Raw genomic sequence first — 24,845 nt, 5'->3', positions numbered from 1 at the left:
TTTTTCTCTTTCTTTTCACCTATTTGTACTTTGTAATACCGATCATTTACCTTTTGAAAAATGACAGTTGAATTTGTAAGTGTTTTTCATGTGTTGAATGTCAATAAAAAATTAAGTTCTAAAAAAAAAAAAAACACTTTACAGCCCGACTGCACACTTGTACTTTCAGCACGCAGAAAGCACAAAGAGACGATATTTTTTTATTCTCTTTAATTTTTATTCTTACTTTATACTATTTGTACAGTCTTGCACTGTTTTGCATTCCAGTGAAGTGTGTTAAACTGCTTATATTGTGTGCTTATTTTATGTAATGCTCTGGCAATGTGAATGTGTGTTTGCCATGCCAATAAAGCTTCTTTGAATTCAATTGAATTGAAATTGAGACAGAGAGAGAGAGAGAGAGAGAGAGAGAGAGAGAGAGAGCAGCAGAACGTTCATGAACATACTTTTCTTTGTAAATCTGAGTTTGGGTGAAAGCAGCAAGTCATTTCGAGTCAGAGGGCTGGTCAAGTCAAAGTCAAGTTGCAAGTCTTTTAAAAAATTTTCAAGCTGAGTCGAAAGTCATCAAATTCATGACTCGAGTGTCCACAGTTCTGCATATAAAAACAGAATAAAGCTTACAATTGTGATCATACACTTGAAGGCATCACACACTCCCCAAGAAAAAAATAAATTAAATGCTCCTGACACTTTAACTTTAAATATTCCACATTAACTCTCATAACCAAGGCTCACAACTAAGGCTCTAGTATAAGTACTTCACTCATGCTTCCTAACATGGGTAAATGGGTGGTTAATGGGCTTAGCCTCATCTGCTGGCAACATGTATGACACGTATGATAGGTGCGGTGAAGGGATGCTGTAGCTTACTGTTTTTCATTCACTTCACTTTAAAATTCTAAAGCCTCTGTTGTGACTATGACTCCCTTTTGTCACTTCCATGACTGGGTATGAGACAGGTGACGCGCACACTCTACAGCGTTCGTTTTACAAACTTTATATTTTTATTCCAACAGTGTTTAAGAAAGATGCGTGGCACAAGGCAGTCAAAAACTGTGTGCTCACCCAGTCACTCACACACCCACACTTACACCCACTCATATGCCTTCACAGACAACACATCCACACACACACTCATGACGTAACCATTCATTCACAACACCTGACTCACACCCACCAACAGCACACACGCATAATGGCTGAAACAGCATCATTAAACCTGAAGAAACGTCAGTGAGAAACCGTTGATTCTGTGAGCTGTATGAGCAGCTGTCATGGCTTGCTCCTTCTCAGAGAAGACAGTATCACTGGTTACAGTTTATTTACAAATGTATACACCTCAATTACCCAATTTATTTGAAAAGATACTTAGTGCCTTTCAGTACTCCTTATGGTTTACGTCATCATGACCAAATTTATCTGAATGTGCCTAGAACCACATTAGAAATTGGAAAATTAGTTTTCAACGTAAAAGCTCCTCAAGACTGGAACAACCTTCCCGAACATATTCGCTCAATAAACTCAATTCAAATGTTTCTAAATTCTGTTTTCTCATTTCTTCAGAATGTCTGTTCGTGTTTTTAGTTAAATATATCTCGACTGTCTCCACACCTCAAGGGTAGTACGGAGGCTTGGCTACACTACTCTACAAGCCTTCACTTCCCCTGTCAACGCTCTCAGGTTTGGGGAGGGTTCTGGGTATTTCATTCCCCTTGGTCACCCTCTGCTCATTGGGCAGGGGGGAGGCCTGCAGCTGTGGATCCCCTGCCCAGTTCACAATAAACCCTGTTTTATTTAGCTTTATTTACTTACTCGTTTAGTATGCACTGATGCTTTTGTTACATAATCTTGTTGTGCTTGTTTTGTGTGGTTTTTTTCCCTTATATATCTTTGTATTACCATTTATTTTATTTTTTGAAACCAATGTTATGCTAAAAACTTTATTTTACGCTAAAAACTGACTCATTTGTAATATAATGGAGTCTGATGGTTCCATATTTCTTACTCTGTGCATGATGCGGTGGTGGCGGTGGCTGGGGAGTTGGTTGATTCACGACAGCTCTGTGTGTGTGTGTGTGTGTGTGTGTGTGTGTGTGTGTGTGTGTGTGTGTGTGTGTGTGTGTGTGTGTGCGTGCGTGTGTGTGGTTGTCGTTGTGTTTTGTATTTTTGGTTTTGTTTAGTTCTCTTGTTTAATTCATTGTGTCATGATTATTATGGTTGGCCCGTTTTTATGCCATGCTCCTTATGTTAATTGTCATTTATTTCAGAGGAACCCCTTGAAAACGAGATGATGCATCTCAAGGGGTTACTCCTCTATAAATAAATGTTAAATTAATTAATTAATTAATGATTCAATGAGACAGTGGTAACCCAGAAGCAGATCAGTAGGTCTTCAGGTTGGAGGAGCAAAGCTCCAAACTAAATAAACATCATTCCAAATCAGCTGATGTGTGAAAACACAGCTGCATGTGTTAAATGTCTGACTCGTGGACCAAAACCAAGGGCCAATGGGGCCTGTAATCAGATTACAAAGTCCAAAAATGTAACATTTATATCAATATCAGTAAATAAAAACACAGAACGGTGATTTCATTAGGATGCCAATGCCAAACAGCAGGACGAAGCACAGCTTTCCACTCGTCCTCTGTGCGTCCTGCTTCTACTGCGACTCCTCAGATCTGAACATGGAGGTTCTCCACACACTCAGCAGCTTTAAGAGGCTCCTTTCTTCTCCATCTCAGGTTCAGGAGCTGAGCGCTTCTCGTCTACATCCTGTCTGTTCTGACACTTTGCAGCCCAGGCCGGTTTCCACAGGATCTGGTTTAGCCCTGATCCAGAAACAGACGTGCTGAACAAGCTTCCCAGCAGGCCGCCGTTCTTCACTGAGCACAGAGAAACCCTCGAGTTTAGCAGAGGAGGCTTGTTTCTGGCAGGCCGCGGTCGAGGAGGCGTCAACACAAAGAGCTGCGCTCTGACTCATCCTGAGGTGAACTTTACCCCCAACTGTTTGCTTCAGACCGTCGCTGCTCTGCTTTCCCCGTTCCACATTCAGCAGGAGCAGGAGGCGTGGAGAGGTTCCTCCGTCCTCCTCATAAACATGTGATTAACGGAGACTCATGGCGGCTGTAACGTTCACCAGCCTGCTGTTTTATCCACCAGCAGAGACATGAGAGGACGGACTGCAGCGGAACACACACCTCAACACACTCAGTGTGTTCAATCCTGCTTGGAGCTGCAGTTTTGATAGGCGCAGGAAATCGTTCATCTCTCTGAACACTCAGCATAAAACTCTGAAAACTGTGTGAAAACTGCTAGAATCAACAGTGGGAGTCCACATCCAACTGATCAGTCCAATTTCTCTTCTCAATCCCAAAAAGCTGAGATGATAAAGAAAAAAAAAAGTGACTTAAAGCTTCTGAAGATCCAGTCTGACACAGAGGAACAACAGAAAACAGATAAAGGCATATTTTTACTGACAATAAAAAAATTTAAGCCAAATGCCAAATGACGTTATAGACACACACAGACGTCCAAGCTGGGATTGGAACCCTGGGAGGAGACAGAGCTAAACACTGTACCACCATGCAGCCAACGGAGGGCAGTGTGAAAACACTTAGGTTGTTTCATCATGGAGGCTAAGTTTCCAGTCTAACTTTATTACCATAGTAATATCTATTTAATTATACATTATATTATTATTTATGACATAGTTATTGTTATAGAATTTCTCATAATATTGCATAATACTATCAAGACAAAGCTGAAGAGGAGGCATTGCCTTCCACATTTCAATATAACTTATTTAATATTCTGTGTGATTTATTTGTATTCTATTCTGAGCAGGGACTTCCTCATCCCTCTGGGATGAACAGAGTGGGGTTATTTTCATAAAGTTTAGCTGTATATTCATAAAGTTAATGAAGATGCTGAAGAGTGAGAGTGGAGTGTGTTTCTATCTTCCAGTCCTGGTGATCGATTTTAATGATTATTTTTAATTTCAAATGAAAAGTGATGGGAGCTCGCGCTGCTTCCTCCTCCCGTTTCCTCCATGATGCACCTGCTGAAGGGGGCGGGGCTAGTGATGTCACCTGGGTGGAGGAACGGGAGGAGGTGGAGTATTTGCTGTGTGTGTGTGTGTGTGTGTGTGAGAGAGAGAGTGAGAGAGAGAGAGCGTCGCTGAGTGTAGAATCAGGAGCTCCAGCCCGCTTGAAGCGTCCAGCAGCGGCAGGTTGGATTATTATGCAGACAGACCCGCTCGTGTCGCCTCTCTGTGAACCCTGAACCCTGAACTCTGAGTCCTGACTGCTGGACCTTCTAACATCCGGGACCTTCCGCCGCGGAGATGGGGAACCTGATCCTGGCGGCGCTGCTGCTGCTGCACCTGCCCGCAGGTGAGTCCGGGCCGTGAGCGGGGTTCACACCGGCTCCGCCGGGCCCGCCGGGCCCGCTGGTCCGGCTGAGGCCCGCCGGGCCCGGGTTCAGAGCAGACACCGAAACTCACCGGAGCTCGTGCAGGTTAATCATTTCCAGGTGTAAACAGGTCGAGGCCCGGGTCACGTGACCGCAGCTCTCCAACACAAACAGGCCCGTTTCACCGTGAAAGGCTCCAAACGCATTTTAAACTCAGACTTCAGAGAGTTTAATGTTTCTCTGTTGTGCTGCAGAGTAAAATTCTGGGAAAAGTCCCAAAAACTCACCGCTGATCTCTAGTGTCTGTTTTTTAAAGTAATATCTTTAAAAAGTGAACATGAATCAGTCAGCGTTTTCTTTGGAATGTTTACACGTTGCTTGGTGGTTTAATGAGTCAGTTTTGGCCCGTGGGCCTTAAGTTTGACATCCCTGCTGTACAGTATTTATATCTGACACATTTCTTTTAGTGTTGGATTTGCTCTATTAAATAAATTCTTCCCTTTATGTTAACTGTACTGATCTGTCCCAGACTCAGTTGGTCTGATAAGTATTAATAAGTGCACATTATTATTTTTTCATTACTGTATTTCTATTTCTTGGATTTTGGTTCTTTTATATGAATTTATTCAATCCTAATTTGTTTCAGTGCTCTAGAATAAACTTGATCATTGTCACAGACAAACATGTTTGAGAGACAAAAACACATCAAGACCTTCAGTGTTCAGTTTTACATTTGTGCTCAATAAAAAAAAACTGATGAAAATGACCCACCAGAGTTACAAAAGTACTAAACAAAATTGAACTCAAAAGCAGAAAAAAACTCTACTTTTCTCTGATTTTTTTCTTCATGAGATGCATTTTGTTTCCACGTCAATCAGACACTTTGAATTCAAACATGTTGGTTCAAAGACAAACAGTGGAGTTTATGAAAATCAGGCTCTGTCAGGTTGAAGGTTGAATGTTCTGGCTGACAGTACAGATGGAAGGTATCGGATGTTCCTGTGAGTTGGTTTCCTTCGGCAACGGCAGGATTTAGTCAGGTTTGGGAGGTAAATTATATTAATGCTCCTCACTTTTAAAGGTTTTCATCTGTTTTTATAAGATCTCGAGCTGAAGTAAGGAATCATGTTGTCTTGAATTTCAGTTAGAAAACCCAGATGTTGGATGTGATATTAGATTTCTGATCAGTGTAATGCTGCAGTGAAATGCAGCTCCTGCGTGTGTTTGAGCTGGAACTGTAGAAATGGGCTCATCATTAGTCTTTCGGTGACCTGTGACGCTGGAAACCTGCAGGATGTGGTTGATCTGATTAAATCTCAGTCAAATGAAGAACCTGTCTCTGTTCCAGGAGAAACTTTCAGTTTCCTCTCTGATTGATGTGCTCCAGCTGTTTTCTATTGTCTGATTGTTTTCGTACACACACTTTACACACGGTGCTGACAGCCGGGTTCACTTCAGAGGCTCCGCTCTAAACTGTTAACCGGTTTGTTCAGATTCTCATCCGTCAGCAGTCAAGAGGGAACTCACAGGAAGCCATAATGGTTACAGTGTGTGCTGCTGGTTCAAATCCCTGTCTGTCCTGTGTGCCTGCTGCAGAGCTGCTGTCCATCCAGGTGGTGGTCCCCGAGACCGAGCGGAGCACCATGCTGTTCGCCAGCGTCATCCTGAGGTGTGACTACTCCACCTCGTCCACGGCGCAGGACGTCCTGGTCACCTGGAGGTTCAAGTCCTTCTGTAAGGACCCGGTGCTGGAGTACTACTCCACAGGTGAGGCTGACCGTGTCGGTGTGTGTGATGAAGCCGGGACTCTCCTCCACCGTGTGAAGAGTCGGATTATAAACCCATGGCGCATAACTTTCACTCAGACGCCACGGGAACATAGAAAAACATCCAACCATGGATTAATCATCTCCCATTCTGTAGTGCCAACAGTGCCACCTCCACATTCTTTAGGTTTCACACAATGAAGTGCTTCAGACTTGTTTTGTTATATCTTTTTCATCAATCATGAAAATCAGAAACATCGTATCCGAAATATCTTGTATCATTTCAAATGAAAAAAGAAGGTACCAAAAAGAAGTATCACTAATAGTTTAAAATTAAAGCAGCAGGAACAAACGCCTCAAGAGAAAGTAGCAGGAAGAGTTGAAAAGTATCAATAAAGTTACAGCAAGAGTTGAAAAGAACCAATAAAGTAGCAGTAATTGTTAAAAAGTAACAATAAGGTAGCATTAATTGTTGAAAAGTTCCCAGAAACTAGCAGAACGAGATAAGTAATGACTCGTAACAAGTAAAAGCTTGTTCATTATACTCACTATTTCTTCAAGTTTTTCCTATTTTCTCCTAATTTGAGTCTGTAATTTTCCAAATGAAATGAAAATGTTGATGAAACTGTTGCTTAAGATGTTGAAAGTACAAGCAGTGTTTGACTATCTGGAGCTGTGTGGAGCCGCCTGGCCCTCGTCCTGCTGGGCTGCAGTGAACTGTGTGAGCTAACGAAGCGGCTTGTCCTCTTCCTATGAAGCCTACCAGGCGGCTCTGCAGCTGGGCCAGGACCCCTCCAACGACTGCCCGGACCGCCAGCGCACGGTGCGCACGGTGGTGCAGAAGAGGGGCCTGAACGAGCCCATCCTGGGAGCCGAGTACCGCAACCGCAAGATCACCATTCAGAACAGTAAGTGTGAGCCGGTCCCGTCCCGTCCCGCCCCGTCCCGTCCCGCCCCGTCCCGTCCCGCCCCGTCCCGCTCCTGACGTGAACCCGCTGCTCTCCATCAGAGGCCGACCTGGTCATCACCGAGGTCATGTGGTGGGATAACGGCGTGTACTTCTGTTCCATCGACGCTGCCGGCGACACCACGGGGGACTCGGACCGAGAAATCAAGCTCATCGTCTACCGTGAGTCCACTCCCTGTCCATCGGGAGAGATTAGACCTCCATAAATGATCTTTCGGGTCTTGACGGAGGTGGTGTCTCGCTCCCCAGACTGGCTGACGGTCCTGCTGATCATCCTGGGCGCGCTCATGCTCCTCATGCTCTGCTGCATCTGCTGCTGCCAGTGCTGCCCGCAGAAGTGCTGCTGCTACGTCCGCTGTCCCTGTTGTCCTCAGACCTGCTGCTGCCCGGAGAAAGGTGGGACTCTCTCCAGACTCCTCTGTGGGGAGGATGTTATCCGACACGGTCTCGAACTTCATTTAAGTTAAAAATGTTGAGAACCGTGTAGACTGTGGGCCGCTCTCCAGCCGTAAGGTCAGAGCGTCGGTCCGAGGCTCTGCAGTGAAGGAATAAAGCAAAATACATTTCTACACACTTAATGTTCGCGCTGAGACACACCACAGTGAGCTGAGAAGTGTGTCCAACAGGAAGGTTCAGGTGTGTGAGTGGAACCGGTTTGATGTGAGAATGAAGCATACTGTGTGTGCTCTGCTAATCTGTCCTGTGAACATGTGTGTCAGCTGCCGGATGCCTCATTGTGTGCGTGTGTGCGTGGCTATGTTTCAGTAGTTTCTGAAAGAGAAACCCGTCGTATTGTGAGCTCAGGCTCCACCAGACAGATTTCTTGTTGACTGTTTGAATTAGATCCTGGTTTTCTCCAGTAAAGAGTTAAAATGCTTCCAGTTCGCTGTGACCAGCTCCACAGAACGTCCTCAGTCTCTGCTGAAACTCGCTGAAGTTTGTTTAAACATTCTTTTTAACTCTGCTCTGCTGCAGCTGTGATGCAGCACCGGATGCTGCGGGACGCTCGGAAAGCCATGGGTCCCTGGATGAACGGACAGCCGGTCTACGCTCCCATCAGCTCCGCAGCCTCGTCCCAGGGCGTCCCCATTCTCTACTCCGGTGAGACACACCACAGCACTGGGAGGACCCGTCCTCATACCCCCTTTCACACTGGCCGAAAAAACCCGTTCAAACCCGCTAACAGCCGGCTCCTCGTGGCAGTGGGGAAGGGTTTAATCGGCATTCCAACCCGGTTCGATTGGCTTCAGTGGGAAAGACAGACTCGGGTCGACGTGGTAATTTACGTGATGACGTTGCCGTAGCGTGGCTACGTTAGCGCAGTAGTTGTTTTTGGCCACAGCGGGAGATATCCTTCGCCATGATAGACCAGAGAGCTTCTCTTGATCCGTGGGGAAGAGGAGATTCATCCACAGGTAACGGGGACTGTGTTCTGCTCCTTTGTCTACGTCGCTGTGCTCCGGCGCGCTGATGATGTCATCAACATGGGACACCGTCGGCGCGGGAAAACGCAGCCACACAGCTCGCCTGCAGGAGATTCGACCCGGCCTACCGTCACCCAGAGTTCTTGCAGCTTGAGAAGTGGGGGCGGTTCACACAGACTGACGCCTTCAGTCGTTCTGTGAAGAACACTCGACATGACGCGTGTTCCTGCTCTGGCCACTTGGACAACATGAAGGTGTTGGTTGCGGCCATGCTGGTGCCAGCCCTCCACCCTCTCCTGTCAGCCCTGCTCCCCCCTCCTCTCTGAACAGCTGCAGGAAGAACAGGTAAAATAAAAAAACGTCTTTTTGACTGAGTTCTCTCCTTGTGTTGCTCCAGGCTCTTACAGCGACTACCCCACCAAGCCCAACTTCTCCATGCCCCCCCTGCAGCTGTCCCCGCTGGGCCTGGAGCAGCAGCCCCCCCCTCCTGCTCCCCACCATCTCGGCGGCGGCGTTCCGGGGAACCACCAGATGCTGGACTATGTGGAGAACCAGCTGAGGGGGCTGGACGCGGGGCCGCTGCCCACGGCGCAGTACGCCGTCCAGGGCGTGGCCCCGCCGCAGGCGCGGCCCGCCCCCACCGCCGTGCCCTACACGGCCGGACCTCCCAGCATGCTGTCGGCGCTGGACGAGATGGGGGTGAGGGGGACGGAGAGGAGGGTGATCACCCTGCCCCCCATCATCCAGCGCGTGTCCAGCTTCACCTCCCGCAGGGCCCCCGGCGGGCAGGACGGCGCCAGAGGAGGCCCCCGCCTGTCCAGCCGGTCCAGCGGGAGCACCAGCCGATCGGGAAGGGCCGGGGGCGGAGGAGGGGGCGGAGGCCGGGGCTACAGAGACACGTCTCCTCCCAGACGGGGGATCCTGCGTGACTACAGCGACGATTCAGACTGGGACCACCGCAGGGGGAGACCGCCGCACAGGAGGTCCAGGGACGAGAGAGGAGGCTCCGCCAGGCCCCGCCCCCGGAGCCGCGACGACCTGATGGAGGAGCTGCACAGCAGGGGAGCGCGGCGGGAGAGGAGCTACTCTCCCCCTCTGAACGGGTCGTCCTGGAGCTCCGACGACGACAGCAGGACCAGGAAGGGCGGCAGAGGCAGGGAGTGGCCCGAGAAACCGCCCAGCTACTCCTCCATCGAGAGCCAGGCGGCCAGAGACCACCGCAGGAACTACCACCACCCGTCTGTAAGACTCCCGTCTGCACCGCAGGGCGACTGACACACAGGGCGACTGACACACTGGACAGCTGCTGATAGAACTATTGCTGTGCACAACAGCTGAAGCTCAGGACAACTGATTCACACACACAACTATTGATGTGGACAACTACAGTCACATTACTGACGTTTCAGTGGTCACTCACTCACTCACTCACTCACTCACTCAGTCTCTCAGTCTCTCCTCCGTCTCTTCCTGTTCTCATCTCTGGTCCTCTTTCCTCTGAAGACGCCATGTCTTCCTCCGTTCTGACCCCCCCTCTTGTCTTTTCTGTCTCTCAGGACCGAAGCTCCCGGAGCAGCACCAGCGTCGTCATCTGACACGTTTCTGTCTTTCCAGAGACGGGACTGAGCTGGAAGCGTGAGGGAAACGGTGCGACGAAGCACTGTGTTGGTGTGGTTGTACTGTGTGTGAAATGTACGTAACAACAGAAAGAATATTTCAGTGTGTGTGGAGACAGTCTCCTGTTAGGATCGTCACTGTTTTTCTTAAGTAGTGCAGTTTTTGTGTTCTGAAAGTGTCCTGCTCTGAGTTTCCGGCACTGATTTCATGCTTAATGGTGCAGATTTTGTTTGACTCAGGCCAGTTATTCACTCATAACAGTGGAATGTTTAATTAGCATGTTTAGGTAGCCTGTATGACGCTGACAAAGGATGATTAAACCCTCACTGATGTTTTAAAGAGCCGGGAGATTGTATTTTCTCAGTTTTTCTGCTGCCTGTGAACTAAAACGATTGACATTGTGTCTTGTCTGAACTTTCACCTTGTCAGCACTGATGCATTTTCATCCATTTCAAGCAGACTGGGATCATATTTGACCCCGACCAGCTTCAGCTTATGAGAATCTGTAGCATTAGTACAAATGATAAGAATTTAGGTTTTGTGTATTTTGGATAGTTTGTGGGGAAATCGTGGCGTTTTCGAGGGAAGGAATTACAGTTGGGGTATTTTTACTGTTGTCACAGGAAGTGATTTTAACAGCAGACTGGACGCAACAGTGAAAATGAAAAAAATAAATGAAATGTTAAGAACCAGCTGTTCATAATCCTGTCAAAGGAATCAAAACCAAGACTGAGGAGCCTGAAGAACCAAATTAAAAACAGGCCTCTGTTCTGCTCATATTATGTTCTTGATGTCTGTGTTGTAATCAACTGTTGATTTTTTTTTTTTAGACATTTCCCTCTTTGAGGAGTTTTGTCAATTTTTTTTATATTTTGAAGAGAAAATCTCCTTTTGCCTTATCCAATATTATGTATTTGACAATTTCTTAGATGCAAGCGCATTTTGCCTGTTTTCAATAGTAGCTCTTATTTTTCCATAATTTTACTTTTTAAAGCCTCTTTTTCATATTTATGAGCTGTGACCATGTTTAGCAGGACGGCAGCAATTAAGAGTTCACCACATTTTCAATAAAGTGAATAGAAATAGATATTAAGTATTCTTTTCTTCAGCATGGATGGATTTGATTTTTATTTAACTTCTTTTGTAGTCTGTATGCAATGTGTTTGTAATAAAACAAAAACGAAGCAGTCTTCTGTGAAGTGTCTTTCTGCTGCAGTAGTTTCTATAAGCATCTGAGGCCAGATTTTTCACAGTGATCTCTGTAAATAATGAACAAAATCAAGTAATTTGTTGCATTTTGGAGGCAGCTGCATTAAATTAAACAGAGAAATGAGTTCCTACTGAGAGTTGTGCAGCATTCTGTGTTAGAAAGTTTCATCTATTTTGTTTTGAGCATTGAACTTGTTCGAGTTATGGAAAACATTTTCCTTTCAGTTCAAACATTTTCACAATGTTCTGAATTTAGCCTTTTCAGTAAAACTATGGGGAACGTTTGAGATTGTTCTATATTAGTTTTTTTCACCGTAATATTAACCGTAATGTTTTTTTCTAACTGATAATGAAGTTAGTCTTGATGTGGCTCCTGAATGAAATTAAGTTCCCTGAGAAAGAACCATATAAAGATCAGTAACAGCCAATCAGCAACCTGTAATGGAATCATTTACCTTATTTCAACATTTTGCCAGTGAAGTTGCTACATGATGAAAGAAATTCCTTTCAGAATGTTTAAACTTTCCCCAATAATACAGTATAATAAAACAGTTAAAACTTAAATTCTTGGGGAAAAAAAATTGAGATTATCAAGAATGAGTGTAGTGGTTAAAATAGTTGTCATTCATTCATTGAAGGTACATATTGGCAAGTGAGCCTGATTGCATTTCAAATGTTCCAAAATTCTACCAGCATTGGTTGTTACAAACCTACAGACCGCTTTCAAATCAATCTGAGCTTCCATTGTACCACGACAATGGATAAATTCTATACATCGCCAATGTAACAACTCATTCTAATGTTAAACATAAGGCCTGTGGACCAAAACTGGTCTGCAAGAGGCTCCAATCCAGTCAAACCTCCAAACTGATTGTAAAATTATCATAAATAAAAAACAAAACAAAACATTATTTTCACACCTTTCTTAGGAGCATTGGACACGACATGACGCTGAGTCCTGAGCTGAGGTCTCAGTGGTTGTGCCAGGAGAGACAGTTACCTGGATGATAATATCAAACTAACCTCAGAGCCAGTCTGTCAGGGGAGTGTGGAAAAAAGTTCCATGACAGCCAGGGAGAAATGTTATATTTGGGCAGTATTTTGCACCAGACGGCTTCATTAAAATGGGCTTTATGTTGAGACTGTAGTCTGTTCTAATACTATTAAATGTTTGCTGCAGGACTTTGAGTCAATCCAGGCGGAGTTAGTGTTTTTATGTCTGAATGGAATGCATTATTTATTATTTATGCAAACCTCCGGACAGCCGCTAGGGGGCGATGCGGCTTTTCTCTTCCGACGACCAGACCCGGTTTACCAACGCGAAGAAGACAAGCGGAAGAGGAGGGCTGACTTCCTGCCAGAGCCGCCAAAATCGAAAACAGAGACGGTGACAAAGAGAGACAGAGAGACAGACAGAGAGACAGCAGGTAAACACAGCGGCCGGTCGCGGCTTGGGGCTTCGCGGAGACGCCTTTCGGACATGGACCCGACCACACAGTTCTTCAGCAGACTGAGGAAGCTGGCGGTGACTCTGGAGACAGAAACCGCCAAACTGCAGCAGGACTATGAGAGCCGCAACGCCGAGGACAGCGACGGCGGTGAGAGAGAAACGAGACGAACGGGAGACATGAGACACGCGTGAGGCGCGAGACGCCCCGCAGAGCTCATTCACGTCCTTTACTGTGTTTCAGAAAAAGCAGCCAGAGCGATGCGAGCGTACCACGAGCTGAACAGTGACGTCCGTGACCTGACGGTAACCTCTGTGTGTGTGTGTGTGTGTGTGTGTGTGTGTGTGTGTGTGTGTGTGTGTGTGTGCGTGTGCGTGTGCGTGCGTGTGTTGTCAGATGTGTTTCTGGTCTGAAGGCGTCTGCCCTGTGTCCCTACAGGAGCAGGTCCGGGGTCAGCTGGCTGAAGAAGAAGCCAGAGGTAAAGAGGTGAGGGACTTCATCAAGGCCTGTCGAGTGACGGAGAAGAGGTTGGCTCAGGACGTCCACACGCTGAAGACACACTGGGAGAAGTACGGCTATCAAGCACCAAGGGACACGCAGAAAGCGTCCGGTGAGGACCGACCGCCGCTTTAAAAGTGTCAGTACGACGGTGCAGACGTTTGTAAGGTGCATTCACGAAGCCATTTCGCTGCAACTGTTTTCCACAAAATGTGAAGAGGCTGAAGGTGAAGAAGAAGCAGGTGAAGGAAACGACTCAGCCGAAGAAAAAGAAGGAAGCCAGGAGGAGGACGATGACAATGGAGAAAATCCGTCTTCACCGCCTCCGAAGTCGCAGCTGAAATTCAGCGGCGACGTGTTGCAGACGCCCAAGCTGTCTGACTTCGGCCTGTCCGACCTGCATATGAGGCGAGTCCTGGCTGGGGTGAAGTGGAGCTCCGAGGTTCCCCCGATGCCCCAGATGAGCTTCCCGCAGCCATCGCTGGACACGCCCGCTCCGCCCATGCCCCTGACTCCTAAATGCGCCCTGCGGATGGACGAGGAGGAGCTCCGGACTCCCCAGATGAGCGACTTCGGCATCTCGGAGCACACCATGTCTCTGTACAACGACTTCACCATGAATCTCCTCCGCAAGGACGGCGACAGGTGAGGATGAGAAGGCTCCGGGTTCAGGGGAGTGTTCGAGGTCTGAGGTTTCTGCTTCCTGTCTCTTCATGTGTCTCTTCCTCCCCAGGAAACCACAGGACGCTCCTCCACCACCACTGACCTCTGGAACGGAAGGTTTACCAATAAACAGTAGGAAAACATTCCTGGTCGTTAACTAATCTATTTCCACGATGTAAGCAGAAATAAAAAAACATGTTCTTCTTACCTGCAGCCTTAAAACTGGACACTCCAGAGCCGCCTGCACTGTGCACACCAGGACTGAAGATCAGAAAGACAAACGCAGCTCATAGTTCCTCAGCTGTGCAGGTCAGCAGTGACCTGGGATCCCCCTGCCGTACCCACGTGGAGCGCTCCACCCCGGAGGTCCCCGTGTTCCAGTCATCGTACGTGAACCAGCTGTTCAGCATGAACAAGGTCTGAACACGTGTGTGTGTGTGTGTGTGTGTGTGTGTGTGTGTGTGTGTGTCTGTGTGTTCTTCAAGTTTGTTGTCTCTCCTAAAGTTTTACCATGAAGACACAAACTGAAAGCTCGAGTCTTTTTCCTTTCATCCCGTGAAGCGGAGCGCGCTGCAGAATGAGGCGGTCTCCAGGCGCCAGGCGGAGGACGACGGCCACACCTTCGACCTGCCTACTCCTCAGAACGGAGCGGCCGGACCCAAGCCTCGCTGGGAGTACAACGTGCCGGACGTGTCCCTCATGGAGCTGCCACCGATGCCGAGGCTGGAGTCTGCTCTGGGACAGTCTCTGATCAGTGTGAGGCCTCACTCTCCTTGTTTACTCTGATTGCTGTATTGATTATGGTCAGAGCAGTGTGGCATCTGAGCAAACTCAACAACTAATGGTCATAACTGCTTAGAAGGAAGTGTTGTCCTCTCCACTTACTGGGAGGCTGCCTCAGAGATGAGCTACATTACACCTGTCTTCATGAGTTTAACTGTATGTTTTAGCTGATCCTAATAATCAAACAGTCTCCTATTGTCCAAAGTGTAGCAGCTGTTTTACGAGAGTTGTGTTTGCTTACAGAAAAATGCCAAACAGCTACAGATGAGCGAGCAGGAAAAGCTGGTTAAGGATGCCAGTGTGAGTGGTCTGAACCTGGACCTGGACCTGGACGGACCCACCCAGGAGTTCAGCCTGAGGACGCCTCGCATCCGGATGAACTACCAAGATCCCAGCACGCCCGAGATGCCGGAGCTGAGTTCTGTGACACAAGACATCTGTAAGGTCTGTGTCCGTCCACGACGCCACGGCTACACAGTGTGTGTGTGTCTGTGTGTGTCTCCTTCATATTCAGCACATTCTGTGGCCATTAGAGTTACATCTGGAACACAGCAGGAAGTCAGTGTGCTCATTCTGCTGGCGTCTCTCGTGTTGCAGCTGGTGTCCCAGACTCAGCAGAAGAAGACAAAGACAGAGAGTGTAGAGAGCCTCGTCAGACCAGGAAGTGATCCACACAGGTGAACCGACTGATCAGTGGCCGTCACCTGACCCACCATCCTTCCTCCACGGTGCTCTGAACGCTCTTCTCCTCCTCCCAGCGCTCTCTCCAGAGCGGCGAGTCTGCCCGACGTCTCAGAGAAGGAGTTCCAGAGTTTACCCAGCTACCTGAGGCAGATGAGCCTGTCCGGCCTGAACGCCGCCGTCCGCAGCATCAACCGGTTCATCAAAGAGCACCGAGGTCAGCGCAGCGCTGCACGACACTCCGCATGAGGGATGGCTCTCAAGACCGTCCCACAGGAAGATGATCACTGAACTGCTACCGAGTCCACAGGCGTAAAGCTTTTTACCGGACCCATTTATGGCCTTTTTTCTTCTATTTTATAATCAAAACCTTGTGAAACAGTGCTTGTTTGGTTTATGTATTATTATTGAAAACACTTAAGGAATTTTCAATGATAGGAAATACATTCCAACTGTATATTTTAACTACTTCTTTATTATTTAATGCGGTCATGAGTCTCGCTGAATTTTTAGTGTCATGATTGTTTTATTGTGAGCTTCTGGACACCTTCAATTTCTCCTCTTGGGGATGAATGAAGTAGCTTCTGTCTTATCTTTTCAGGTACAGTTGAAATGTGAGAGTGGCGCCCCCTTCTGGGCAATTGCCATTGTTACATCGTTACAACTTTCAGGGGGTTAAAGTTACTCCACAGTGGTGTTTTGATAAACTTTGATAATTCTAAAATGTATTTTAAACAAGACAAAGTGGTTCTAGGAGTCCTATTGTTATAAACTAATTCATTTGTACAAGCATGTTGTGATTGCTTTTCTGCACACAGTCTGATGTGTTCACTCACTCTGTGTTGTGTGGCGCCCCCTGCAGGAGAGGTGACGGAGCTGCAGACGGAGGAGCTGAAGAGCGTCATCGGCGTGGGGACCACGGCCCCGGTCTACTTCCTCTGCCTGGTGGAGCTGAAAAGGCTGCATCATGTCGGAGAGTTCAGGAACACCTCTGTGTACAGGCTGACCGAGGCCATCTGAAGCCCCGGCCACAGGCAGGGATCTGGATAACACACACACACACACACACACAAGAGGAGAGTTTTGGATCCAGATTGTAAAAAGTTGATGGCTGTTAAAGCATGATTGTTTTCCTTTTGTGTATAATAAAGTGCTAACATGTATGGATGGTTTTTCTGCGCCCATCATTGTGAAAATGTACCTCATGATGGATAAAAGATGTGAAATGTCTACATTCGTGTTGTGGCTTCACAATGAATGCTAAGTTTAAATGATGTCTCTAACCGTCGGCCCACTCTAGAGACTTGGAAGTGGGGATGAGGAGTTCTCAGGCCTGACTGAGAGCCGGCCCTCTGAATGGGTGGCGAGGCGGCCGGTGGTAAATTTCTAAAGATCAGCGCTTCATCATTCTTCATTTTCAGTTTATAAACCAGGTAGTGATGGATGACCTTTAATTCACCCCAAACAGCCATCAAATGTTGTGGTTGCCTTCATTTCATGGCATGTCAAGATCACTGTAATATTGTTAATCAGTGATTGGTAGAATCTTTACTTAGACCCGCCTCCTCAGGGTAACTTTTTATTATTGCATATTACTTACAGAAAATGAAGCTAGTTTATTTCCATTTATTATTAGTTAGTTTTCCTCCCCCCGTTTCTGAGTTGGGGGGCGTCTTTCTTGGCCAGCCTACTGTTTATGATAGAAAGAAAAAAAAACATCAGTCAAGCTGCAGGGTAAATTTATTATTTTTTTGTATTTAAATTTTGACTGATCTACTGTAACTTAGTTAAAACTGTTGAGAGAACTAGTTTATTTGTTTCTAAATTCCAACACATTTCTGTTATATTTCTAATCATATTTAATAATTTTACGCAGCACCGCGTGAGTGAATATCGCATTTCGGTGACGTCACGCCGGAACGGTCCAATGAGATGACGGGATGCGAACAACCGTTGATGATGCGTCCCCGAGTGTTTTTCTTTTTTTTTTTTTTTTTCCCGTCCCCCTCTGGTCGGCCACCATTTTGGGAGTCAAAACACCGAGTAAACAGCCGCGCGCCCCTCCACGCCTCTCCGTGGCCTTACTATGGTTCACACATGTGTGGTGGCAGGCTGTAGGAACCGAAGGACCCCGGGCACCGCCTTGTCGTTCTACCGTTTCCCCCGGGACCCGGAGAGGAAGCAGCGGTGGATCGCCGCCGTGAACCGGGAGGGCTGGGTGCCGAACGACGGCAGTCGGCTGTGCAGCACTCACTTCATCTCAGGTAAAGGAGCCCAGCGAGCTGACGGCTCCCCGCACGGGGCAGCTGCTCGCCCGGCGGGGGGCCGGGCTCCGGTCCCGCAGCAGCAGCCTGCAGCCCCCGTGGCTCTCCGACACACGCTTGTTTTGAGTGGCTTTAGCTTCATCAGTGTCACGTTTTGTGAAGTTACTCTGTTTAAGTTAATTAGACACTATTCTAACCTCATACGAGCCATTGGCAAGGTTTTTAAAAAAATGTGATTGTGGCATCACTTATATCAGGGGTGTCAAACGTTTTAGTGCAGGCTCCACATGTCCGGTGGTGAATTAGTGCCATAATAACCTTACACTGAAGTTCTATTTATGGTGCAGATAATGTGTGATAGAAATGTCTATATTTTAATAAAACCAAGCAATGACTACCGGGAGTGACAGCAGTCTCAGCATGACGCCAGTTCTAATGATGACATCTGGTCTGCTTTTTGATTTTACAAGGGTTCCACGTTTACACAGAAATAGCAGAAACACTGAAACTTATGTTATAAATCCCAGGAGAAAAAGGACTGGGAGTCATGCCACTGTGGAGGATGCCATAGTGCGTGTCCACCAGGTCGCGCATGTGCAGAGCTATTCACTCTGGCCTTGGTGCGCATGCGCAGTAGCAACGCTTCTGCTGTAGACTGAGAAGGACCCAGCTGTTTCCAAAAAGGTCAACTTTAGCAGCAGTTTACAAGAGGTACATATTTTTGTATTATTAGTGGCTTTGACCAATGTTGTCATGAAACACAACAAGAGTTTTGCAATTTCTCTTGAATATGTTGCCATGCACCCGGGAGCTAATGCTAGTTAGATCGATTTCATGGCAGCATCGCTAAAATCTCAGCTCAGGTAAAAGTGCTGTGGTACTTAAAAGAAAAAAATAAAAGAAAGTGTTTTCTCTGAAATGTTTTGCTTGGTGGTTTGGCAGGCCTGATTGGAGCCTCTTGTGTTCCAGTTTTGGCTCAAGGGCCTTATGTTTGACACCCCTGAGTTAGAAGGTGTGATATCTGCAGGTTGGTACTGTTGTGGTGTTTCATGCCAAAGCTAATGGCAGATTGTTGTTTAAAAGGCCCCTTCTTCACTCAATTTCTTTATTATACCAGTAGCTATTGGTGTGTCAAGCTAGAACCGAGCAAGCAAATACAGGGATGACACTCATCAGTGTGAGATGGCAACTGTTCAATCAAACCTAAGCAAAGTCTCTTTATTTATAGCTTAGAAGAAAAAAAAAAATATTATCTACATTTTACCATCCTCTTTAGTCACAACACAGCAACAAAATCACATTTTCAGTGGAGAGAAGAACTTTTTTTCTCAGTTCACACAGTAACATCATAGAAATTGAATGGAGTAAATTGATTTTCTCACCTGTTCTGTTTCATAACTGTTGGTAAACCTTGTTGATAACATAACCTGCACACACGAGTGGTAAGAGTTTAATGACAAATCACAACAAACATGGAGTTTTTGAGGATCAAAAGTGATATTTAGAGTTTAATCTATTTTACGCAATGTATAATTATTGTTTTAGCAAGTTTAAATATGCAGCAAATAACTATAAATAACACAAAAGATGGTTGCTTTTGGACATCTTAGCATTTCTCAACTGACTAGGTCTGTTTTTTCTGTTGCAAGGTGAGAGTTATCCTCTGGTACTTACTGAACACAGTTCACTCAGTTATGGTAATTTTAGGCTGAAAATATCTAACGATATAATCGTCACGCTAATACAACATGTCAAACTGAGGAGGTATCCTGCTGAAACGCTCCAGAACAAAAGGTCACATGACACCACATTTAACTAAACGACACATGAACATACTCTGTCACCCAGGACGTGGAATAGTCCATTCTTCTCTCAACTGTCACTAACTCCTGTAGGAGGGGAATCATGATGGAAAAGTCAGAAATGGATAATTGTGTTGTAACGCCTTGTCCTGATGTGTGTTTCTCCCCCGATCCTCAGGTAAACAGGTGAAAAATCCTCGTTCACCAGATTATGTTCCCTCTGTGTTCACGGCAGCTCCCTTATCCCCGGAGATGAAGGAGCCGGGTGCCTTAGAGATCCTGGACAAGCAGGAAGCGCGAGTGGAGGCGGCCAACGCCTTGCTGTTCCTGCAGGGCCAGGGCAGGCCGGTGGTGGAGGTCCAGGGCCAAGAGAGGCATGGCGAGGGCGAGGACAAGGAGAAGGAGCAGCAGGCCATCGTGGAGGAGAGCGCGTCCTCTTCCCTCAGCACCGACGAGGATGATGACAATTCCGTGAGCGAGAGCAAAAAAGGGAAATTCGCGCAGACTTCCGACGCGCCGATTAACTTTGATGATATGTTAAAAGCCCTGAAGAAGGAGAACCAGGCCCTCAGGGAGTCTGTGGACAAAATGTCCCTCTCAGAGAACTCGTTGAGGAACGATGCAGAGAAGGTCAAGTTTTACACCGGTTTGCCCAACTACTTTGTGTTGGAGACGGTCATGTGGCTGCTGGCGCCTCACATGGACGGGATGAAGAACGTGAAGCTCTCCAAGTTCCAGCAGCTGCTGCTGACTCTCATGCGTCTCCGTCTGGACCTTCGCAATCAGGACCTGGCGTATCGCTTTGGCGTGAAAATCGGCACGGTGACCAGAACGGTGCACAGGATGGTCAACATCATGTCCTCCACCCTGGTGCCCACGGCGGTCTTCTGGCCCTCCAGGGCCGAGCTGCGGAAGAACCTTCCGGCGGCGTTGCGCTCGTCCCACCCGGACTGCGCCGTCATCATCGACTGTTTCACGGTGCCTTTCGAGGAGCCGGTTTCTCGGGGGGCGCAGCAGCAGCAGAGGGTGCTGCCGGTCTCTCAGGAGGCGGGGACGACTTACAGCCTTTTGAAGTATCTCATCGGTGTGGCTCCGCAAGGCGTGGTGACCTTCGTCTCCCGGGGCGTGCTGGGAAACGTCAGTGACAAGAGCCTGGCCGAGGGCTGCGGGTTTCTCTGCAAGCTCCTCCCGGGCGACGTTGTGTTGGCCAGCCGCGACCTCGACATCGGCGAGTCCGTGGCGGCCCGAGGAGCCCTGTTCCGAATCGCTGGCGGCTACCAAGGGGAGGCATACGGTAGACCGGACAGCTCGCCGCCGGCGGACACCTCCTCCGAGATGGTCAGCGTGCAGAGGCACGTGGAGAGGGTCATCTCGATGGTGAAGCAGAGGTACGCCATGCTCACCGGCCCCGTGGAGAGCCCCTTCACCACAGCCTCCGAGCGCACGTCCAACCTCTCCACCTTTGATAAGATTGTACAAGTTGCCTGTGCCTTAAACAACCTGTGCATCTCTGCTGCTCCGCTGGAGTGATTCCTTCAGTCTCGTGCTCTCGAATGCTGGTCAGGCACTCCGATTCCCTTTACTGCTCTGGAATGCACTCCTCGCTCCCCCACTATAGCAATGAGGCCGTTCACACCTGACATTATCTGGTGTTTTAGGTGACTGCATTGCAGTGAGATAGAGGTTGACCCACAAACTTTGAGGGCAGATTGTGATCCGATTGTTCAGACCATCTCTGGCTGGATGCGTTCAAAGAACATCGGAACTATGCGGGTAGAAATATGCGATATTTCTGAGGTACAGGTGAGGACTGCAACCTTCTATAAAGCCATAGTCTCCTCCCAATAGGCTGTAGTCTTCCACAAATAGGATCAATCCGGATCTGTAGGTTAGACGAACAGTCTTCCCGTTGAGGTACCCGTCACTGTCTTCTCCAGACACACTGATGTATTGATGCTGTTGACAGCTGCTGCTCTGAACACGGCAGAGACACGTCAACTCACCTGTCTTCTTCGCTTTTGTTTTTGACACATTGCAGCCGCCCTTCACTACCCTTTCTTCTTTATGACTTGAACTAAACAAAGCAATCAGATCACAATCACATCTCAATGTAGGACACGTAATACACCCTAATGCCAGGTTTAAATGAGTCGAAACAACATGATTATTAAATGAAAGTGAGTTGTACCTCTTGGCTTTGCGAGGGTTTCTCACTATCTGAACTCAGTGTACTCATGGCAATAAGAATAATTCTCCCAAACGTACAAACCACATTGTTCAGATGTGTCATTAACTTATGCAATTCAGTTTTGGGCTTTAAATGACATCTGTAAAAGTGAAACCTTTGCTTAAATTCTTCTCCATCAGCGGTTTGTTAGCGCCACGGTCCATAAGCTGCCCTGTGCAGGATGCAGGCAGTTTTCCTCCTCTACCCTGTGTCCACTCAGAGTGCATTCCCCCTTCTTCCCTCCTCAAACACTACAGCTGCTGACTTAACGAATCGCAGCCTCCTTCTGCTGCAGAAAAGGTGAAACTGGCTTATTGTTGCATCCCTGCTTGTCGATCAGGAACAGTGCACTCAATGCAAACACGCAAACAGGTCCAAGTACCGGGTATAGACCAAATACTGGTCCGGTCTCCACTCAGACAGAACTGTACCTCTTTAAGATCTCAAAATCTTAATTCACTTTTCCCAGCATATCCATTTGTTTGAAAAGTAATCACTACTACTGATTGGCTGCGGAAAAGAAAGCCACCTCCAGACCAATCCTGCGCCACATGGCCAGAGTCTGCTGTTCATTTGACCGCCGGGCTCCCGGGCTCCGTAGAAACGTTGCTCGTTTCCAGGGGTTTTCTACGGCGGCCTCCTGGTTGATCGCACATACCGGAATGACAGCTGTTTTGCTCAGCAGGGATTTGCTGGTATTGATGATTCCTACGCAGAATAGACAGCACTTCCTGCAGAAACTTTAACTGGAAAGGACCAAAAGCCTCCAGCCGGGGCTGCTTCATTCACTATGATGTCAGTACTTACCTTGCCACACTTGAGTTTATTTTAATTGATCTTTTTCCCTCCTTTACGCTCCTCCTGTGCAGCTCTTTAGTCCGTCTAAGCACCGTCACAAGCAGTTGAAGCACACGTTGAGAGGTTAAATTTCCCAAAGACTGTTTTCTTCCTTCGACCTGGCGATGAGGTTTGATTCCACTCGGTATGAGAACTAGTGGGTAGTTTTTGCTCAACATGCTGTCTTCAGCTGGACAGTGGTCAGTTTGACCCATGAGTCCATACCGCATGTTAGAAAGCATCTTTTCTATTTCATGAGTCAGATGAAGACGCCGTGGTGTCAAAAGCCTGCTGTTGATTTTTGTTGTCCTGCGTTGTTGGTGCCTTAGTTCAAACAGATGTTAGAAATCAATAAATTGTACGGCTTGCTTCAGTTCCAAGGATCTTGGACCCCCCCAACCCCCCAACCCCCCACAGGTCCCAGTGAGGCTCCAGACAGCTACCTGCTCTGAGGTTGTCAAAAATTGATTTGCACAAACAAGCAGATAGAATAAGGCACTTTTAGACTCAACATCAGATGTTTGTTTTTTTGAAGAGTCCTTTTGTGTGTTTGAACTCTTTGGAGGGGGGCTCACTATTGATCTGGGGCTGTTTGAGACAAACACAGTGGGGAACCACTGCTTTAGACCCTCTTTCTCTTTGGTATTTCAATCAAATGTGTCAACATTGAAGCATCAAGTGTTCATAAAGTATCCTCCTGTTTTCCATGATGTTTTGTGTTTGTAAAGTGGTTAAACTTTCTCTTCTTTGTTTAAGTGTGAAAATCAGCCTTCAGTCAGTCGATGTCTTAGTTCCAAGCATTGTCAAGTATCTGATTATACATATATATCTCCAGTGATGAGTTTAATGTCCTGACCGTCGTCTCCTAGGTTAATGACGGATTCCACCTTGTGAAGAATGGCTTCTAATCATAATGTTCCTCCATGATCTGAAACAGTTGTGGGTTTAGCCTGTGCCTTCCGGTCCCCTGGATGTCCCCTGGATGTCCCCTGCCATCCACGGTTACGTTGTCACGTCCTCCTAACCTACGCTTTGGCGATGGTGTTGTCTTTAGTCTCGTCCTGCTCTTGAGGTAGCTGTGGTCGTCAGTTCTTCACTCAGAGCAAACCAGAAACATGAAACGGCTCAGCAGTGCTGCGGTCGGTGTGTTTCTACAGCTGTGTGAGTGTGTGAGAGTGTGTGTCTGTGTGTGTGTGTCTTCGATTCTCCACCCCGCACCCTGAGATCTGCAAACTGTTGTTTTAAAAAAGGAGAATAATGATGCCAGACAGGAGGATTGCTGCATGGTTCGGTATTTAAGGAATTGAAACCCTCTCATGTAATGTGTCAGCGCGTCTGAAAGCATGAACTGCAGCAGCTCCTCTGTACGGAGGATTGTTAGTGATTACACCAAATACCATCATGATTAGTTTACCTCCAAACCTTTATGAAACCAGTGTTTGGTTCTCACATGTATATGCAGGAGCACAGTCTTTTTCTCTCTCTCTGTACTCACAGTGTCTCCTTTTCTAAATGAAATCATAATCTTCTGAGTTTCCGGAGACCGCCTGGTAAACGTCTCTGTTTTTTTACACAACATGTCGTTTGCTCTTTTTCTTTGGGTGCATGTACTCCAGTGATGTGTAATCTCAAACGTCCCTTAAGTTTCGTTTAATATGTCTCCTGTGACTGAATAATTAAAGTTTGGGAAATGCTTCAAGCCTTTTCTACTCAATACCCCGGAGTTGTGTCCTGTTCTTTGTTTTATTATTTTCTGTGTGTGTTGAAGTAGCGGGACTGCAGGCCTTCATTTACTTTCACACTGGTTGAGTGTGTTTGGCTCTCTGGTGAAGATTCCTCCCAGGAGGAGTGAGTAATGTACTGTTTTTTTTTTTTTTTGAAGATATAATTTGTCAAAGGGAGAAATGCTTTGGAGGAAGCTCCACCTTAAATATGTGTGGTCAGAGAGGAGGAAAACTGAAGAAGTCCCACTCTTTCCCTTTTTTAAAATCTCCTCGCTGAAAGTTTACCTGTAAGTTAACTTGAACGCTGGTTACAGTTTTCACTGAAATCAGTCAGTTTGATGATGCGCTTTGAATTAAACCTCATCTGCTGATCACCCTTCTGTTTTCTCGGATATAGATTTTCCTTCAACAAGGAACAAGAACATTGCTTCCATTCACAGCCTAGAATATCAATTTCAAGCTCGCGAGTGGAGTTTTGATTTGTATCAAGCTTCCTACATTCTAATCGGTTAATTAAGGAGTAAA

General features: G+C 47.0%; 3 protein-coding genes across 4 annotated transcripts; all 3 read left to right on the top strand.

The window, feature by feature from the left end:
- Nucleotides 1–4,154: 4,154 nt before the first annotated feature.
- LOC115403479 (immunoglobulin-like domain-containing receptor 1) lies at nt 4,155–11,367 on the top strand. Its single transcript, XM_030112374.1, has 8 exons — nt 4,155–4,391; nt 6,007–6,177; nt 6,935–7,084; nt 7,186–7,305; nt 7,393–7,539; nt 8,119–8,244; nt 8,965–9,809; nt 10,124–11,367. Exons 1-8 carry the CDS (start codon nt 4,343–4,345, stop codon nt 10,160–10,162), a joined length of 1,647 nt encoding a protein of 548 aa, XP_029968234.1. The 5' UTR covers nt 4,155–4,342; the 3' UTR covers nt 10,163–11,367.
- Nucleotides 11,368–12,771: 1,404 nt separating this feature from the next.
- On the top strand, nt 12,772–16,614 carry ska3 (spindle and kinetochore associated complex subunit 3). Its single transcript, XM_030112373.1, has 11 exons — nt 12,772–12,991; nt 13,085–13,146; nt 13,280–13,451; nt 13,558–13,984; nt 14,073–14,134; nt 14,217–14,419; nt 14,564–14,758; nt 15,029–15,229; nt 15,383–15,462; nt 15,544–15,683; nt 16,329–16,614. Exons 1-11 carry the CDS (start codon nt 12,874–12,876, stop codon nt 16,484–16,486), a joined length of 1,818 nt encoding a protein of 605 aa, XP_029968233.1. The 5' UTR covers nt 12,772–12,873; the 3' UTR covers nt 16,487–16,614.
- An 864-nt stretch (nt 16,615–17,478) lies between these two features.
- Nucleotides 17,479–24,310, top strand: LOC115403480 (uncharacterized). Of its 2 annotated transcripts, none has more exons than XM_030112376.1 (2): nt 17,479–17,730; nt 19,768–24,310. In XM_030112376.1, exons 1-2 carry the CDS (start codon nt 17,553–17,555, stop codon nt 21,060–21,062), a joined length of 1,473 nt encoding a protein of 490 aa, XP_029968236.1. In that variant the 5' UTR covers nt 17,479–17,552; the 3' UTR covers nt 21,063–24,310. The 2 variants fall into 2 exon arrangements, with proteins under 2 accessions (XP_029968236.1, XP_029968235.1); XM_030112375.1 differs by having other exon boundaries at nt 19,711–24,310.
- The last annotated feature ends 535 nt before the right edge of the window (nt 24,311–24,845 follow it).

This window comes from Salarias fasciatus, chromosome 16 (assembly GCF_902148845.1).
Source record: "Salarias fasciatus chromosome 16, fSalaFa1.1, whole genome shotgun sequence".
NCBI lineage: Eukaryota > Metazoa > Chordata > Actinopteri > Blenniiformes > Blenniidae > Salarias > Salarias fasciatus.
The sequence above is the reverse complement of the archived record's forward strand: the minus strand, read 5'-3'. Positions and strand labels throughout refer to the sequence as shown.

Coding starts and splice junctions, on each gene's coding strand:
- LOC115403479 (XM_030112374.1), top strand. CDS start 4,343: ATGGGGAACCTGATCCTGGCGGCGCTGCTGCTGCTGCACCTGCCCGCA. Junction 7,085..7,185: donor CAAGATCACCATTCAGAACA/GTAAGTGTGAGC, acceptor GCTCTCCATCAG/AGGCCGACCTGGTCATCACC. Junction 8,245..8,964: donor CGTCCCCATTCTCTACTCCG/GTGAGACACACC, acceptor GTGTTGCTCCAG/GCTCTTACAGCGACTACCCC.
- ska3 (XM_030112373.1), top strand. CDS start 12,874: ATGGACCCGACCACACAGTTCTTCAGCAGACTGAGGAAGCTGGCGGTG. Junction 12,992..13,084: donor CGCCGAGGACAGCGACGGCG/GTGAGAGAGAAA, acceptor ACTGTGTTTCAG/AAAAAGCAGCCAGAGCGATG. Junction 14,135..14,216: donor GGAAGGTTTACCAATAAACA/GTAGGAAAACAT, acceptor TCTTACCTGCAG/CCTTAAAACTGGACACTCCA.
- LOC115403480 (XM_030112375.1), top strand. CDS start 17,553: ATGGTTCACACATGTGTGGTGGCAGGCTGTAGGAACCGAAGGACCCCG. Junction 17,731..19,710: donor CAGCACTCACTTCATCTCAG/GTAAAGGAGCCC, acceptor CCCGATCCTCAG/GTAAACAGGTGAAAAATCCT.